Source organism: Lynx canadensis, chromosome A2 (assembly GCF_007474595.2).
Source record: "Lynx canadensis isolate LIC74 chromosome A2, mLynCan4.pri.v2, whole genome shotgun sequence".
In the NCBI taxonomy this organism is placed as follows: domain Eukaryota; kingdom Metazoa; phylum Chordata; class Mammalia; order Carnivora; family Felidae; genus Lynx; species Lynx canadensis.
Genome location: NC_044304.2, coordinates 156,187,016 through 156,203,326, shown reverse-complemented (window position 1 = coordinate 156,203,326; position 16,311 = coordinate 156,187,016). Strand labels below are relative to the sequence as shown.

At 40.1% G+C, this 16,311-nt stretch overlaps 1 protein-coding gene across 1 annotated transcript; it reads left to right on the top strand.

Annotated features, from left to right (window-relative positions):
• The first annotated feature begins 5,121 nt into the window (after nucleotides 1-5,121).
• On the top strand, nucleotides 5,122-15,256 carry LOC115509292 (probable inactive serine protease 58). Its single transcript, XM_030308615.1, has 5 exons — nucleotides 5,122-5,161; nucleotides 5,939-6,095; nucleotides 12,003-12,253; nucleotides 14,579-14,715; nucleotides 15,107-15,256. Exons 1-5 carry the CDS (start codon nucleotides 5,122-5,124, stop codon nucleotides 15,254-15,256), a joined length of 735 nt encoding a protein of 244 aa, XP_030164475.1.
• The last annotated feature ends 1,055 nt before the right edge of the window (nucleotides 15,257-16,311 follow it).

Below are 16,311 nucleotides of genomic sequence, written 5' to 3'. Positions count from 1 at the left end.
TCCGCAATGAACTTGGTACGTGTTTGGTTAACTGAATGGTTATAAGGATGGTTACCAAGAGAAGGAGGAGTGGATGTTAAGAAGGCAGCCACAATCTCCACTAGAGTAATCCAGGGTGTGTATTGATACATTGTCTATGTAATCTGAAAATCCAGAAACAATCCAAAGATCCATTAATAGAAGATTGATTAAATATATCTGGTACGTCCCTCAGTGGAGACAATGTAACTATTTCATTCATCTATCCAACCACGTACTCAACAAATACTTAATGATGACCTACAATGTCCCCACCCTGTCTTATGCTCTAAAGATACAGCAGAAGAAATAGTCAAAACCCTACCTTCATGGTATATGTGTTCTCACTGGGTAAATAGAAAACAAATAAACAGAGACGGTAGACTATAATGCTGATCAATGCAAATGCTACAGAAAAGCAAACCAGATAAAGGGGTGGATGACTGGAAAGTACACACCTGCTTCTAAAGTACAGTTGACCTTTCAACAATATGAAGGTTGGGGCACCAACACCCTGCAGAGTCAAAAATCCTTGTATAACTCATGGTTCCCCCAAAACTTAACTACTAATAGACTACTATTGGCCAGAAGCCTTACTGATAACACAAGCAGTTGATTAACACATATTCTGTATGTTATATGCACTATATGCGGTATTCTTACAATAAAGAAAACCAGAGAAAAATGTTAAGAAAATCAGAAGGAAGAGAAAATACATTTGCAGTCCTGTACTGTAAGAAGTCCGCATATAAGTGGATCTGTGCAGTTCAAACCCATGCTGTTCACGGGTCAACTGTATAATCTGAGAAACACATAAAAAGACCTATGAAAGCATCCTATAATTTGAAATAAAAAGCCACTTTGTAGAGTCAGAAGAGATATCTCTCACCAAAATATATTTACTCCAAGTAAATACCTAATTCATAATTCAATAAGATCCAGGAAGACATGGTATCTGTGCAGAAAAATACGGAAATATAAGGAGGTAACAATCTGAGATTAGGAACAACTGCATAGAGACAAAAGTGGTTTTTTTTCTTGCCATGTCTAATCATAGCAACAGATGAGTTTTCTTTATGTATCACTTGCTCCTGTAAACCCTAAGATGGCTCTCAACTGTCAACCTCATGGTTGTGACCTTTTGGAGCTGTGTAAAATAAAGTGATATCTGCACCTAGAAGCTTAGTTCCTTATGCAAATATTTTTTTCATACAGGATAGACAGGCTGGGTAGAAGTTTACTTCATACTGGTACACACCATAATCCACTTGTTAGTTTTCCCATTAGCCAGGAAAGAATTTCAACATATGCTCAAGATGAATTTATCAGAGAATATTTGCTCTAATAAGACATAGAGAAGCCTCTTTTACCCTACAAACCTTATTTAAATTCATTATTGAAGTCTGAACCATTGTCATCATTTATCTTTTTTTTTTAATGTTTTTATTTATTTTTGAAACAGACAGAGACAGAGCATGAGCAGGGGAGGGGCAGAGAGAGAGGGAGACACAGAATCTGAAGCAGGCTCCAGGCTCTAAGCTGTCAGCACAGAGCCCGATGCGGGGCTCGAACTCACAGACTGTGAGATCATGACCTGAGCTGAAGTCGGACGCTTAACCGACTGAGCCATCCAGGCGCTCCCATCATTTATCTTTTATGGCATGTTATTTTGGTATTGATATCAACTTTTCAAACGCTTTTAAAAATAAAGATATTTACTTACTGTCTTTGTATTATTTTAGTCTCACTTTTAAAAGTCCATTAAGCAGTTCTGTCTCGTTGAATGGATACAAATACAAAAGTCTTTATTTAGTCTTAGAGATACTCATTTATTCTGAGTAACTCAGTCTAATCATTGTCTGTTTATACCCCATCTCAGCTATGGAATCTGCTGAAACATAATCCAACAATCGAGATGAAAACTTCTCTCCACACAAAAATCTGTGCATGGATGTTTCCAGCAATTTTATTTATAATTGTCAAAATTTGGAAGCAACAGAGATGTTCTTCCATAGGTGTGTTGATAAATAAGCTGTGGGACACCCAGCCAATGGAGTATTGCTCAGGGCTAAAACAAAAGTGAGCTATCAAGCTACAAAAAGACACGGAGGCAACTTAAATGTATATTACTAAGTGACAGAAGCCAAAATGAGAAGGCTAAATGCTGGATGATTCCAACTATATGGAATTTTGGAAAAGACAAAACCATGGAGTCAAGAAAAAGACCAGTAGTTTCCAGGGGTTGGGGGAAGGGATGAATAGACAGAGCCCAGGGACTATTAGGGCAGTGAAAATACTCTGTGTTATGCTATGATGACACATGTCACTGTACATTTGGCCAAACCCATGGAATGTATAACACCAAGGGGGAACCCTAGGTAAACTACGGATTTTGGGTGGCAATAATGTGTCCATGTGGGTTCATCCATTGTAATAGATGCACCGATCTGGTGGGGATGTTGATAATGGGGGAGGTTGTATGCATGTGTGAGATCGGGGAGGTCAGGCGGCACATGGGAAGTCTCTGTATCTTCCTCTCAGTTTTGCTGTGAACCTGAAAATGCTCTTAAGAGAAAAGTCAAAGAACTATTAACTTTTTTTATTGAGGGAAAATGAGAGAGGATGGGCAGAGCAAAAAGTATTGCAATGCTAGCCATGCTAATAGTGGACAACTTTAAGTGGAGTTATAATTAGTGAGTTTTTACTGTTGTTTCATATCTCTGTTGTTACTTTTCTATATTTTTCTCAATAAACATGGAATAGATTTTACGAAACAAAAATGTCACTTGTTTTTAGTGAAATTCCCAGGCTTTTTAGTTCACAAAACTTGGTGGTAGTCCTTGCCACCTTACAAAAGTCTTCTCTGAGGAGGAAGCCTGCTGAGAATGAGTGCCCCGCAGGGCAGGCTGGGACTACTGACCAGCTCCGTCCTCCTCCTCTTCCTCCCACATCTGTTCAGAGTCCCACATTTGTCACCGGGTGTCACACATGAAACCTGGTTACAACCGGAGGGGGTAGTAATTTATTTCCGTAGAAAGAGCTGTATTAGACTGGGCACACTTTAAACCCATGGTACTTAATAACCCCGAATCCCTGACTTTCACGAGCAGCATATTCTGGGACAGTGCTGAGCCAAAATACACAATTCTGTGAACCAGAGACACACTGAAGGTTTGCTCTTCTTAGTATTCAGGAGCCATTTCTCGTTGCAGGGGTGGAAAATGTAATCATCATCATTATAACAACTAGTATTTATTGTTTTTGTTTCTCAATGTGTTGCACCATTCTTACATGCTTTTCAGTAGTATTCAATCCTCACAAGTATCCTATGAGATAGGTACAAATACTCTTTCCTCCCTGAGGCTTAAAGAGGTCAAATGTTTTTCTCAGGATAAGGCGGCTAGGAAGTCCTGCAGCCAGGAATGAAATCCTAGAAGCTGGACTCCAGAGCTCATGCTTTTCATCGCTCTGTAGGACTTCACAACAATACTTAGATGTTAAGAAAAAGAAGGCATCCCCAGAAGCCTGAAAAATCTGGAGATACTAAGGTTCCAGTTATTTCACAAAACAAGCATTTATATAGCATTTACTATTTGCCATTAGAACTCACTGTTCTGAGCACTTTATAAATAGATCATCTGAACAGATCAGTGAGGAGTAGAGATTGAATCAGTAATCAAAAACCTCCCAGCACAGAAAATCCATGGCCAGACCTCACTGGCAAATTCTACCGAACACTTGAAGAGGAAATTAACACCAATCCTTCTCAGACTCTTCCAAACAGTTGAAGAGGAGGGAACACTTCTGAACTCATTCTATGAGGCCAACATGAGCCTGATCCCAAAGCCAGAGAAGGACATCACAAAAAAAGAAAATTGTAAACCAATATCCCTGATTGAACCCACATTTATTTCATATGTCTGGGGGGTACAGTCAGGAAGTTATCATGTAAGGCTAACTTATAAAGAGGAATATTGAAAAGAGTAATACATGTGAAAGACAAAAAGTATACATGGAAAGGGATTGGCTGTATTCAGACTATTCAGTAAGAGCACCCCAGATCCAAAGATCAGAGAGTCTCAGCAAGATGGTTTTATCTGAAGACACCTTAGAGGGAGTAAGAAACAAGTTACAGGTGTGGAGATTTGCAGTAAAACAAAACAAAACAAAACAAAAAAACAATTATTTTCCAGTCGGGACTTCTCAGCTGAACAGAAAGCGTTTTCTCTATGTGTAGCCAGTTGCAAGGTAATAAAGAGTTCTAAGCCTAGCTAATCATTCGTGAGATGAAGAACGGGGAAGTTGGAGGGTCTGTCTGGCCACCTCAGCAGTTACAAGCAAACTGGGAAAGGTGTTTGGCCTTGTCACAGGTAAACAGGGGAGTCATCCCAAGCTCTACAGGAGCCATGAGAAAGAGTGGATGGAGTCTCTAGTAACTCGTGTGTGGAAGGGTAATTCTTTGTGGTAAGCCATTTCCCTGAGCACAAAAGTGCCAGAGGATTTTTGACAGCCACTGTCTTCTGGGAGCACAGGGCTCAGATAAAGTTCGATATGGCAGAGAAAATCTAGAGACTCAGGGCCGAGTCCTGACTTTGCCAATAACTTCCATGAGGACCACAGCTGCCTCATTATGAAAATGGGGGTGGGGAAAGACTTGTTACATTTATTTCACATCCCAGTGTTTGATGAGTCTCTAAGAATGGCAGAGGGACTCTTTAGAAGAAGGGAGACAGCAAGTGAGGGCAGAGAGAGAGGGGACCCAGTCACAAAGGGAGGAGGGGACAACAAAGAAAGGCTATGTCACAGAGAGGGATGAAAAATGTCAGCAGATACATCATAACTCCTGAGATATTTGGGATCAGAGAAGAAGCACCAGGGGTTTGACTTGGTCTGCTACTTCCTCTCTTGCACCCAGATCAGAGACAGCGCCCAACCAGGCCTTATACAATTGGGGTTTGAGCCCTAGTTTCAAGACTGCTATAAGATTTTTGCTTCTCCTCCTAAACCCCAGTTAATGTTTCTCCCCAGCTGTCTTTGCCAAGGGCACTTGGACTAAGGATTGGGACATTTACAGCTTGATCCAGTGCAAGATCACTGCCCGCCATGAAGCCCTGTCTCGTCTTCACTCTCCTGAGTGCAGTTGGTGAGTGGCTGGCCTGGGCCTCCTGGCGAGGGATGGGACAGTGGTCAGGAGGGTTGGGAGGGTCAGAAGGGGAAGCAGTCAGCCACAGCTGAAGAGACAGGAAGAGGCAGGCATTTCCTTCAATTAACTGTTGAAAAAAACAAAAGGAACCTCTAGCCATGTGGCTTATCCCATCAGCGGGCTCTCCCATCCCCTCTGAGACCTGTGAACAAGTTGGAATATGTCACTATAGTGCCCCACTCTCTCCTGAGGATCGAATGTGTGATACCTTATCCTGCCACTTTCCCTGGACAGCCATGCTTCCCTCTGCCTGGCAGATGGACTCAGAAGTGTGGGCAGGGAAGGCAGGCAGGCCGGGGGCAGTGCACTGGAGGCCCCAGGGCCCTGCCCAAAGCCTTTCCATCCCCCTCACTACCAAAGGCAGGTGGTATGCAATCATTACTTCCATGCTTGGTTGGCATGTTAATTTAAAATAATGTTTTGAAAGGAATAATTCACTTTCCCCCATTTTTATAATACACCACACTGCCAGTCAAGAGTCCCTGATCAGCCCATGAGTTAATGTTAATATGCTTCCTTCTCAACCAAGGACAGTGTCCCTGAAGCATATAGCTTGGGTGGCATGCATGATTCTCTCTGATTTTTAAAAAGATGTTTAAAATAATTTGAAGTCCTTGGTATTATCTCTGAAAACCTTAGGCTGAAAAAAACTACCCTAAGTGTTGCCCCACAACCTGTTTGACTCTCTCTCTACCTGTGATTCTGTCAATTCTTTAGGAGTCATGTTGGCCAGAGAGTCTGAAGCTGATAAGCTGAACTTACCAGAAGATTTTACTATTCCTTACATGGTCTACTTGCAGTCCAGCCCAGAACCCTGTGTGGGGACTCTCATTCACCCTGAGTGGGTACTGACAGCTGCCCACTGCCCCTTACCGTAAGTATCCCTTTGTTCTTGGGACTGGGAGGGATCTATTTAAAGAAAAGCAAGTCTTATAGGATATCCTGGCAAGTCTTAATGACATTCTAAAGGAACCAGAAGACCCAGAAAGAGAGAGGATATCCTTCCCAATGGGAAAAGTAACACCCATTTGGGTGGCTTAAGAGGAGATCAATAGGAAGGTGTCAGGAAACTCTCTCATGGAGAATAACTAATATTCAGCTAATATATATATATATATATATATATATGTATATATACATATATATACATATATATATTATACATATATATACATATATATAATACATATATATATTATACATATATATATTATACATATATGCCCCCAAATATATAAGTCAATTAATAACAAACATAAAGAAATCCATTGATAAAAATACCCTAATAGTAGGGGACTTTAACACCTCACTTACAGCAATGGACTGAAGCAGAAAATCACCAAGGAAACAATGGCTTTGAATGACACACTGGACTAGATATACTTAACAGATATATTCAAAACATTTCATCCTAAAGCAGAAGAACACAGATTCTTCTCAAGTGCAAATGGAACATTCTCCAGAATAGAAGACATACTGGGTCACAAATCAACCTTCAACAGGTACAAAAAGACTGAGATCATACCATGCGTATTTTCAGATAACAATGCTGTAACACTTAAAATCAACCACAGAAAAAATTTGGAAAGCCCCCAAATACATGGAGGCTAAAGAACATCCTACTAAAGAATGAATGGTTAATAGGAAATCAATGAAAGAATTAAAAAGTACATGGGAGCAAAAGAAAATGAAAACATGACAGCCCAAAGCCTTTGGGATGCCACAAAGGCAGCCCTAAGAGGATTACAATTGCATTCAGTACATTGCAATTCAGGCCTATCTCAAGAAGCAAGAAAGGTCCCAAATACACAACCTAACCTTACATCTAAAAGGTGCTAGAAAAGGAGTAGCAAATAAAACCTAAAGCCAGAAGAAGAAGGAAAAAAATAAAGATTAGAGCAGAAATAAATGATACAGAAACAAACAAACAAACAAACAAAAAACCCCAGTAGAACAGATCAATGAAACTAAATGCTGGTTCTTTGAAAGAATAAAACTGATAAACCCCTAGCCAGATGTATCACAAAGAAAAGAGAGAGGACCCAAATAAAATAAATCATGATAAAATCATGAATGAAAGAGGAGAGATCACAACCAACACATCAAATACAAACAACTTTAAGAGAATACTCTGAAAAATTATATGCCAACAAACTGGACAGTCTGGAAGAAATGGACAAATTCCTGGAAACTCATGCACAACCAAAACTGAAACAGGAAGAAATATAAAACTTAAAAAAAAATTTAATGTTTATTTATTTTTGAGAGTGAGAGAGAGACAGAGTGTGAGAGGGGGAGGGGCAGAGAGAGAGGGAGACAGAATCTGAAGCAGGCTCTAGGCTCTGAGCTGTCAGCACAGAGCCCGATGCGGGCTTTGAACTCACAGACCGTGAGATCATGACCTGAGCTGAAGATGGACGCTTAACTGACTGAGCCACCCAGGTGCCCCAGAAATATAAAATTTAAACAGACCCATAACCAGCAAAGAAATTGAATCAGTAATCAAAAATCTCCCAACAAACAAGAGTCCTGGGCCAGATGGCTTCCCAGGGGAATTCTACCAGACCTTTAAAGAAGAGTTAATACCTATTCTTCTTGTTGTTCCAAAAAATAGAAATGGAAGAAAAACTTCCAAACTCATTCTATGAAGCCTACATTACACTGATTCCAAAATCAAAGACCCCACTAAAAAGGAGAATTACAGTCAATATCCCTGAGGAAGCTGGATGAAAAAATTCTCAACAAGATACTAGCAAATTGGGGAGCCTGGGTGGCGCAGTCGGTTAAGCGTCCGACTTCAGCCAGGTCACGATCTCGCGGTCTGTGAGATCGAGCCCCGCGTCAGGCTCTGGGCTGATGGCTCGGAGCCTGGAGCCTGTTTCCGATTCTGTGTCTCCCTCTCTCTCTGCCCCTCCCCCGTTCATGCTCTGTCTCTCTCTGTCCCAAAAATAAATAAACGTTGAAAAAAAAAATTAAAAAAAAAAAAAAAAGATACTAGCAAATTGAATTCAACAGTATGTTAAAAGAATTATTCACCATGATCAAGTAGGATTTATTCCTGGGCAGCAGGGCTGGCTCAGTATTCACAAATCAATGTGATTCACCACCTTAATAAAAGAAAGGATAAGAACCATATGATCCTCTTAATAGATGCAGAAAAAGCATTTGACAAAATACAGCATCCTTTCTTGATAAAAACCCTCAAGAAACTAGGGATAGAAGGAACATACCTCAACATCATAAAGGGCATATACAAAGACCCACAGCTAATATCATCCTCAATATGGAAAAATTGAGAGCTTTTTCCCTAAGGTCAAGAACACAACAGAGATGTCCACTACCAGCACTGTTCTTCAACATCTGTAAGTCCTAGCTTCAGTAATCAGACAATAAAAGGCATACAAATTGGCAAGGAAGAAGTCAAACTTTTACTCTTCTCAGATGACATGATACTCTGTGTGGAAAACTCAAAGGACTCCACCAAATAATTGCTAGAACTGATACATGAATTCAGCAAAGTCACAGGATATATAATCAACATACAGTGGGGTGCTTGGATGGCTCAGTTCATTAAGCATCTGATTCCCAATTTTGGCGAAGGTCATGATCTCATGGTTCATAAGTTCAAGCCCCATCTGGGGCTCTGTGCTGAGTGAGGAGCCTGCTTGGGATTCTCTGTCTCCCTCTTTCTCTCAAAATAAATAAATATGTTAAAAAAAATAAAATGAAATCAACATACAGAAATCAGTTGCATTTCCATACACCAATAATGCAGTAGCAGGAGAGGAAATCAAGGAATTGATCCCATTTACAACTGCACCAAAACCATAAGATACCCAGGAATAAACCTAAACAAAGAGGAAAGAGATCTGTATACTGAAAACTATAGAAATCTTATGAAAGAAATTGAAGAAGATACCAAGAAATGGAAAAACAGTCTATGCTCATAGATAGGATATTATTAAAATGTCTGTACTACCCGGGGCGCCTGGGTGGCGCAGTCGGTTAAGCGTCCGACTTCAGCCAGGTCACGATCTCGCGGTCTGTGAGTTCGAGCCCCGCGTCGGGCTCTGGGCTGATGGCTCGGAACCTGGAGCCTGTTTCCGATTCTGTGTCTCCCTCTCTCTCTGCCCCTCCCCCGTTCATGCTCTGTCTCTCTCTGTCCCAAAAAAAATAAATAAAAACCGTTGAAAAAAAAAATTAAAAAAAAAATGTCTGTACTACCCAAAGTAATCTACACATTCAATACAATCCCTGTCAAAGTAACACCAGCATTCTTTGCAGAGCTAGAACAAATAATTCTAAAATTTGTGTAGAAAAGATCCCAAATAAGCAAACTAATGTTGAAAAAGAAAACCAAAGTTGGAGACACCACAATTCTGGACTTCAAGCTGTATTATTAAAGTTGTAATCATGAAGACAGTATGGTACTGGCACAAAAACAGACACACAGATCAATAGAACAGAATAGAGAGCCCACAAATCTATGGCCAACTAATCTTCAACAAAACAGGAAAGAATGTCGAAGGAAAAAAGACAGTCTCTTCAGCAAATGGTGCTGGGAGAACTGGACAGCAACATGCAGAAGAATAAAACTGGACCACTTTCTTATACTATACACAAAAATAAATTCAAAATGGATTAAAGACCTAAATATGAGACAGGAAACCATCAAAATTCTAAAGGAGAAAACAGGCAGCAACCTCTTTGATCTTGGCCGCAGCAACTTCTTACTAAACACTCTCCAAAGGCAAGGGAAACAAAAGCAAAAATGAACCAGTGGGACCTCATCAAGATAAAACCTTCCGCACAGCAAAGGAAACAATCAGCAGAACGAAAAGGCAACCGACAGAATGGGAGAAGATATTTGCAAATGACATATCAGATAAAGGATTAGTATCCAAAATGTATAAAGAACTTATCAAACTCAACACCTAAAAAACAAATAATCCAGTGATGAAATGGGCAAAAGACATGAACAGACACTTCTCCAAAGAAGACATCCAGATGGCTAATAGACACATGAAAAGATGCTCAATATCACTCATCATCAGAGAAATACCAATCAAAACCACAGTGAGGTACCAACTCACACCTGTCAGAACAGCTAAGATTAACAACTCAGGAAACAACAGATGTTGGCAAGGATGCAGGGAAAGGGGAACTCTTTTCCACTGTTGGTGGGAATGCAAACTGGTGCAGCCACTCAGAAAACACAGTATGGAGGTTACTCAAAAAATTAAAAACAGAGCTACCGTACGAACTAGCAATTGCACTACTAGTTATTTATCCAAAGGATACAAAAATGCTGATTTGAATGGCAAATGCACCCCAATATTTATAATGGCATTATCAACAATAACCAAATTATGGAAAGAGCTCAAATGTCCATCGACTGATGAACGGATAAAGAAGATGTGATATATATAGATATATGGAATATATAGATATATGGAATATATAGATATGGAATATATATAGATATGGAATATAGATATATATGGAAATATATATGGAATATAAATATATATGGAATATATATTTGGAATATAGATATATGGAATATATATATATAATGGAATATATATATATATGTATGGAATATATATATATAATGGAATGTTACTTGGAGATCAAAAAGAATGAAATTTTTCCATTTGCAACAACATGGATGGAACTAGAGTGTATTATGCTAAGTGAAATAAGTCAGTCAGAGAAAGATAAATATGTGATTTCACTCCTATGTGGAATTAAAGAAACAAAAGATGAACATAGGGGAAAGGAAGGAAAAATAAAATAAGATAAAAACAGGAAGACAAACCATATCTTAAATATAGAGAACAAATGGAGTTGCTGGAGGGGGGATGGGCTAAATGGGTGATGGGCATTATAGAGGGCACATGTTGGGATGAGCACTGGGTGTTGTATGTAAGCGATGAATCACTGAATTCTACTCCTGAAACCAAATACTATAGTATATGTTAACTACCTTGACTTAAAATAAAAAGATAAAGTATTGAAAAAAGCACAAAACACAAAACAAAGAAAAACCCCAAACACAGATGGGATCTCTGCTCTGCACATCATAAGAAATATGAAGTAAAGACAGTTCATCCCCTCCCAAGAACTGGAGTTGGAAAACTTGATGTTCTTCTCTCAGCCAGATCTAATGCATGAATGGTTTTTGTAGGAAATGGCTCTTGTATCTGTAGCATGATTGGACTCCTGGGATAGAAGCGTGTATGTTGGAATGTGTCCAGGGAATATAATGAAAAATGATAAGTGGGCATCCTGATAGATTAAGAGCCCTGGGAATCAGTGATAAAAGTAGGCAGCACATCATAAATATAATGACATGGGGGCTATAGAGGGGCTGGGAGAGACCTAAGAATATCCAGAAGTGAAGGGTTCAATACACTTGCTCAAGAGCTGCTTGGGACAATGGAGTGCGGGCACATCTCTATCACCTGCCCATGCATGTTTTCCAAATCTTAATAATAATAATAATAATAATAATAATAATAATAAACAATACTAGACTGTACCAAGTGCACTCGAGGTGGCAGATACACCCCAGGTTTTATATACACACTGACTCTAGACTCTACAACCCCGTAAACTATTAGTACTCTTTCACAAACCAAAGCAGGTCACTTCAGTTTCCAAGTCTGAGAGACAAAATTAAGATGGTTGGGGGGAGGGGTCAGTTCTGGCATTTTTTGTGGTTCTGACATTCTTTGACCCTGCTCTTCTCTATCTCCTTGCCCTTTTTCTTCCAAAGTGTTAAAATCCGACTGGGAGTTTATCAACCCAGCGTCAAAAATAAGAAAGAGCAGATACGGAATTACTCACTGACTGTGCCCTCCCCTGAATTCAAAGCACAATCTCTGGAGAATGACCTGATGCTGATAAAATTGTCCAAGGCTGCTGCGCTCAACTCCCACGTGGGAACCATAGCCATATCTATGGAACCCTTAGCATTTAACGATTCCTGCTTTATCCCAACCTGGACTTGGAATGAATACAAAAACCGTAAGTGTTCGACTCTGTTCTTCATCCTGAGGAGGTTTTGGAGCTGGGGGAAAATGTGGAGGGATTTACGTGAAGGGAATGGCAGGTATGAGGTAATGTTCCTGACCCTCGTGATTACTGCCAGGACTTTATCCTGCCGAGAGATAAAATCCGAAGAGGCTGATACAGGGCAGCCAATCTGATACCAATGAGTAGAGCCACAGGAACTGTGGTATCTCTAGAACATTCAAGACCAGAGTCTGGGGAACTGAATTCAAATAATGGTTGGGGGAACCAGGAGTCCTCACTCTAAAGACAGTATCAAGGCATCTTGTGGGAGGGTAGCTCACTGTCTTCTTGATGGCTGCTGACAGTCCAGCAAGCAATTCATCAAGCAGCAGTGGGAAAACAAAAACAGAGCATGTGGGGAGCTGGCAGAAGATACTCCCCATCCCCCGCCGCAGACAACCACACCTATATCGATATGATTCACTCAGGTGGACCCAGAGAGGTGGGGGTGGCTGAGGGAGCTGCTCCTATACACAGAAGGCAACTTTTATACCTGCTGCTTCATCCAACAGTCCCCCTTAGAAGTGGACACCAGGGCATGCACAGGGGACTTGATTATGACATACTGTTGGTGTCTCTCTGGCCCGACCTACCAATGGGAAAAACTGCCACAGCCTCTGCTTCAGGCATACATGTCTCCAGCCTCTCAGCTCTCATTGGCATGGGCAGAGGGGACCTGGTCTCTGCAGAAGCATGTCTCACCACGGGCACTTGAGGAAGAGAGTTGCTTTCTTACGCATCTGTTGACTGTCGGTGGCCTTTACTTCATGTGGCTGCTAGTAACCCATCGGGCTCTCTGTATTGTCAAAGGATGATGGGGCACCACTCAATATCTGAAATGAAATGATAAAGCTAAATTTATTGCTGATCACAGTGAGGAAGAACAATGCTGAGCAGACAAAGTCTCCCTGAGCAGAGCAGAGTACTGGGACTATATGCGGTTTGGGAGAAGTTTTTTGAACAGGGATTATAAGACTTTAAGAAGCTTAAGGGGGTTGATGTCTATAGAGGCATGGTTGTTGTGTGAGATTGTTGTTCACTGCTTGGCACTTTGAGGCATGTTTATTGCAGGCGGTCTGATTGGCTGACTTTAAAAAGTGACACTGATTGATCAGCTCGATGAAACTGTGTCCACTGAGGCAAATGTAATGATATTAATCAAGTTTAAACCCTGGGCTGATAGCCACAGAACACTCCTATCTTTCCTGTAAAACAAAACAAAAACAAAAACAAATAAACAAAAAAAAAACAAAAAGTGAGAACTTTGATATTCTCAGTATTTGGCAATTTCATTTTTAATTCAGAAGCAACATTCCTGGGAATCTAAATGAATATTTTTTTCTAAGCAAATTGAAGTTTACAATTTTTATCCTTGACTTTACAAGCCTTATTCAAAGTAATCGAAAAATAATTTATTACATATCATTTGAAAACAAAATAAAATCATATGAAGGTTTTATCACATAGGTTCTTTATGCCAGAATCACAGTGACAAAATAATTCTGTAAGCTCTTTGGTGCAAGGCCTCAAATATTTGTTAGGAATTCATTATTTCAAGTACTTGGTTACTTTCACCTAGCTTATTCTATGCATTTCAATTCAATTCCCATAAAAACTTAAAACTGAACATAACTCCCCTCTTTCTTGTCTGACCTGACACTTTGTGTTTTAGGACACTAGGTTGGATACACTATGAGAAAAATTCTGCTCCATAAGTGACACTAGGCTTAGTTTGAGCAATCTCTAATCAGTTTTGTTGTTTCCTTCCTCCTTGTCACTCTCCACCAGAGATTAGAATTCTTTAATACTGTGGTCAGAATCCTTGCATCCTAAGGTTAACAGCTGAGTAACAATCACTATGAGGAAGATGAGCACCATAACTTCATACACTTACAAATAATCCACTTTTAAACAATCTATTTCATTAAAAAACAGCTTCAGACACATTAAAAATAGTTTTTTCCCTTTATGATTAAATGTAAAAAATTCGATGCCAAAAATAAAGGTTTCTTAGGGACAATGGCTTTGTGTCTGACTGCTTTTATGTCATTTATAATCTTTTCATGGGTTTTGAAAGGTTTATAAATTAGGCAAGTAGAGAGGGAACTACAGATCTGATTTCTGATGTGAGGGGGACATCATGTTCTGAATCTACTGATTTGACACAGATATTGAATGAGAAACCTTAAGAAGGATTTCTCAAAATAGGGGCCGATTACAAGAGTATGTGTGATAAGCAGAGTGACTAGATGTTATTTGTCTTCCTTTTCCCCACAGTCAGCGACCCTGACATCCTGACTTGGATAAACCAATATTCTCTCCCCCTCAATGACTGCCAGAACATGGTGGGACAAATAATGGCAGCACACATCATGTGTGTGGGACAACCTTTAAACATCTTATCTAGAACTAAGGTAACTTTCTTCAGACAGAAAGAGAGCAAGGGGACTTTGAAGGTAGTTGAGGAAAATCACATGGCACTCATCCAAAAGGCCTGGAGTCCCTCTCCTCTCTCCCCCGAGATTTTGGGTTTGTCATTAGTTCCCCTTCCCTCATTTTACAATGGAAAAGACTCTGGGTAGAATCATTTGTCCCTTCTCCTCTTTCTTCCATTCAGTTTGGGCTCGAGCTTGAACCAAGAGAGGTGAGATCTAGGTGGACGTGAAGAGAGGGTTGTTACCTTTCAAAAACAAATGAGTCCCGTCCTTTAGATGCCTCTGCAACTATAATATACCACCTCTTGGGATTTATTCTTGTTCCATGAGGACAAAGCAACATTGACCTCCTATTCCTTCTCTCTGGCAGGAAGTTTCAGCCGCCCCGGCCATCTGTGATGGCAGGTTGCATGGAATCTTGTCCTGGGCCAAAGGAAGTATCACCCTGGGAAGTGAAGGGTTCTTCACAGAAGTTTATCACCATGCAAGATGGATCTTGAAAGTCATAAATAACTACTGAGGCTCTTCCATTCCCCCGTCTTCAGTGCAACAACATCTTCATAATTTCTACACTGAATTCACAGCTCTTGATCTTTCTTGTTCTTGAACAGAGTTCAAACAGAAAACATTCAGTAAACAAAAAAAAATGAACTAAGAACTCATGCTGTGATCACTGATCTCTTGATATATAAACTGGAAGCATGATGAGAAATGTAACAACCCCCCCCACCATTTGTTCATTCAATCAAAAATTATTGAGTTATCAGCGATTTAGTAGGCACCGCATATGAAAGGGATAAAAGAGTGACTCTCATCTCCATGAAACAGCCAATTATTCTACCTGATGACTATTGTTACAATGGAGATAAGAAGTTTCATGAGAGCACAGAGAAAGCCATTCTGGGTGTCAGAGCCAGGGAAGGTTTCACCAAATAGACAACTTAGGGAAGACTTTTATAAAGCTGAGGGGATAGTTAAGTAGAAGTCAGAAAAGCACAAGAATGTGGCATGTTCTGGATAATATAGGTATATAAGTAATACTGGAGGGTAGAAAATAAATTGTAGAGGAGGAGACCAGGTGTGAAAAAAGATTCTTATGTAGAGGTGAGCAAGGGTTAGATAGTGAAAGGCTTGACCTCTTTGGGGAAGGAATTTAGATTTTTATCTTGTTGGAATCAGAGGGGGTGTCACTAAAACCTCCATGGTAGAGAGAGCATCATCAAATTTCTGAATTTGGACTAAAGAAGCAGAATCTCTACAGTTTACATGTATTGACTGTGAGTAGAAAGAGAAAGGGAAGTGTCTGGAATAATTTACAGGTTTCTGACTTGGGCAACTGGGTAGGTGGCGGTTCACAAAGATAACAGGAAGAGAATCAATGTTTTCATGTGTAAAGAATCAGGAGCATGGTCATGAGTAGGAGGGATGGTCCAAGTTATATTTGAGATCCCTGAAGGACATGGAGATGGTCATTTCTAGCAGACAGCTGGAGACAAAGATCTGGATCTCAGATGTCTAAGCAAAAACAACAGGGAGTTGTCTGTTTATGGGTGGTAGCCGCAGACTTCAGCAGAG